General features: G+C 60.6%; 1 protein-coding gene across 1 annotated transcript; it reads right to left on the reverse strand.

Annotated features, from left to right (window-relative positions):
• Window positions 1-1,057: 1,057 nt before the first annotated feature.
• On the reverse strand, window positions 1,058-2,431 carry PTF1A (pancreas associated transcription factor 1a). Its single transcript, XM_057542103.1, has 2 exons — window positions 1,654-2,431; window positions 1,058-1,260 (listed from the first exon to the last, which is right to left on the reverse strand). The coding sequence occupies exons 1-2, from the start codon at window positions 2,429-2,431 to the stop codon at window positions 1,058-1,060; spliced, it is 981 nt and encodes a 326-aa protein (XP_057398086.1).
• Between the last annotated feature and the right edge of the window lie 563 nt (window positions 2,432-2,994).

A 2,994-nucleotide genomic window follows, 5' to 3' on the forward strand; every position in this document is an offset into this window, starting at 1 on the left:
GACCCTGCGCCCTCCGCCCGAGGCTCGCCTTCTCCCCACGCTGCTTGCCTTAAGAGGACTAGATTCTGGAGACAAAACCAAGTGAATTTCAGAAATACCGCAGTTGCAGAAGTGGCAGAGAGGGCGCCCTCCTTCTCGCCTTACCTAAAAGACCCTGGGTTTTGCTGGGAAGCATCCGACAGGGTCTCCGGCCTCAGCATGGTCGTCTTCCCCATCGGAGTTCCATGTACCTGAGGCTGTAACTGCAGAAGGGATGGGTCACAGGGCAGCTCAAAACCAAGCCTTTCTCCCCAGCCCATGGAAGCAGAAAGGCCCCTTCCCTTGGCTAACCCAGAAACTAACCCCCTGTTGCCACTGGACACACTTTCTACACTATGATTAGGCAGGGTGCCGGTGACCTTGGGTAAGTCAAACATCGTCTCCCAGCCTTAGCTTTCCCGTCTGAAAAACGAGAACAATAAATAGTCTATGACCTCTTTGCCTCATAGGGTGTTTGGATGGTAGGATAGAAATACAGGCGAAATATTTACTTATTTAGCGCTGGCGATGCAGATGAAGAGCCTCCAAGAGAACTGAGGCCTAACCCTCTAACCCAATTCCTTTCAGCTAAAACTAAAAGCTACGTTTGAGTCTCTGGTTCAGTTTTTTTTTTTTTAACTAAGTTAATAACACCCCATCATGTATTAAACAAATAACTTTTAGAAAAAGGTGTAAATAGCATTTATTAACCTTGCTTAGAAATAAACCATATCTGGCAATAAATTAGCATGAAGTTTTCTGGCCAGAGTTCTTCCAACAACGCAGAGTTCTGCCAAAGGTGCTGGGTGGAATCATAGACTATTGCATATTTTTAGAAAATCAGGATAAATTATATAAATTATATATTTTAAAAGAGATCATCTATTTCATTAACTCGACAGGGTAATAAATAGATAAATAACAAACAGTTGATTGCCATTAGAAAAATGTGATTCTTAAATTACATTTACGTTATAGATATTTACATGTACAATATACACAGAGACACAATCAGATCCTCAGGCGGGTCTGGGACATCTCAGGACACAAACTCAAAGGGCGGTTCGTTTTCTATGTTGTTGAAGGAAGATTTGCTGTTGAGTTTTCTGGGATCCTCTGGGGTCCACACTTTGGCTGTTCGGATAATATTTTGTTCTTTGAGTTGTTTTTCATCAGTCCAAGAGAGAGAGTGTCCTGCGAGGGGAGGGAGGCCATAATCCGGGTCGCTGGGGGAGGGGGACCCTGAGGGAGTGAGAAGAGAAAACAGACTGTGAATGTCCAACTCTGTTCCCAACGGTGCCCTCCAGTCCGTTAGGATCCCCTCTTGGGCGCCTGGACAGACAGGCGTCTTAGGTTCCATTAGAACGACCCTCTGCCTCCACCCCTCAAGCCCCCAGCGCCTCCACCCCGCAATCCCAGAAGATGCAAGTCTGTCGGGGACGCGCACCCTCCGAGCCATGGTCAAAGTGGCGGAAGAAAACCTCAGAAACGCCAGCTCGCGCTCAAGGTGTCCGGTGCCCACGGCCCGTCCGTCCGTCTGTCGGTCAGTCGGCTGGTCGGTCTGTTCACCCAGCCCCTCCGGGACCTTCCCGTGCCCGTCCCCGTCTCCCCCAGCTGGGAGGCGGACGCACTTACGGGTGCCCCGATGGCAGATGATGACCTTCTGGACCTGGCTGCCCGGGCTGTCCCCGCCCAGGCGCCCGCCGCCGCCCGGTCCCCCGCCACCGCCCGCGCCGCCGCCGCGCAAGGGCAGGTCGGCCTGCACGAGTTCGCTGAGAAAGTTGATGTAGCCGATGGCCAGGCGCAGCGTGTCCACCTTGGAGAGGCGCTTCTCGTAGGGCAGCGTGGGGATGTGCGAGCGCAGCCCCTCGAAGGCGTCGTTGATGGACTGCATGCGCCGCCGCTCGCGCACGTTGGCCGCCTGCCGCAGCTGCTGCAACTCGGCCTCAGAGCGCACCCGCCGCCGCCGCCGCGCCGCCGCCGCCACCCCGCTCAGGCCGCGCAGCCGCGCTCCGGGGGACAGCACGGCCGGCCCGGCGCACGGGTAGGCGAGGCACGAGGGCGGCGAGCCGGGCGAGTAGGGGAAGCCGCCGGGGGGCGCCCCCGCCTCGCAGCAGTAGCCGCCACCACCGTCCTCCGGCTCGCCGGGGCCCCCCGAGGGCGGCGGGGCGAGCGCGTGCGGAGCCACCGAGGGCGCGGACTGCAGCAGCAGGCACGCCCCGTCGCGGTAGCAGTATTCGTGCAGCTGGTGGCTGAGGAACTCCACCTCGGCCTGCTCGTCGGCCAGCAGCTCATCGCCGTCCTCCAGAGGGTCCCGAGAAGACTGGTCGGTGAAGAAGTCCTCCTCGTCAAAGTAAGGGGACGGGAAGGCGTCCAGGCCCCCGGGGAAGTGCTCTAGCAGCACCGCGTCCATGCTCTGCGCCGCCGAGGGCCCGGGGGACTGCTGGCCTGGGGTGAGGGTGTTCTCAGGAAGTTTGCTGCGGCAGTTCGGGCTTGTCTGGCAGTCCCACCCTCCCGGTCAGGCGCGGGAGGCGGCGAAGACTGCCCGCCCGCTTCCTGCCCCCGGCCTGCCTGGGGAGCCCGCGGCCGCTGCGCTCTGGCCGACGCCCGCGCTGCGCTGGGGAGGGCTGTGCCGACTGGCTGGAGCTGAGGGCTGGCACGCGAGGATTCTTATAACTACATCCACAGGCGCGTGCCAGGGACCCGCGGCGCCAGCCAATCACCGAGTGCGGGGTGCCGGCGGGGAGGGGGCCGGGGAGGCTTTCCGCCCGGTGGGAGCTCCCGGGGAGGAGGGGAGGCGGGGCCCGCGCGGCCCGGGGCTCCTCCCGCCCCTCCCCGCCCGCTCCTCGGCCGAGTACCTGCCGGACGCGCGGCTCCAGGGGCACCTGCGGCCCCTGGCGCCCGCCCGCGCGCGCTGCGCAGAGCCAGGCCCTTCCGCGGGGCGCCTCCGCGCAGCCACAAAAGTTCCTAAGGGCG

The sequence above is a fragment of the Balaenoptera acutorostrata genome, chromosome 3 (assembly GCF_949987535.1).
Source record: "Balaenoptera acutorostrata chromosome 3, mBalAcu1.1, whole genome shotgun sequence".
NCBI classification, from domain to species: domain Eukaryota; kingdom Metazoa; phylum Chordata; class Mammalia; order Artiodactyla; family Balaenopteridae; genus Balaenoptera; species Balaenoptera acutorostrata.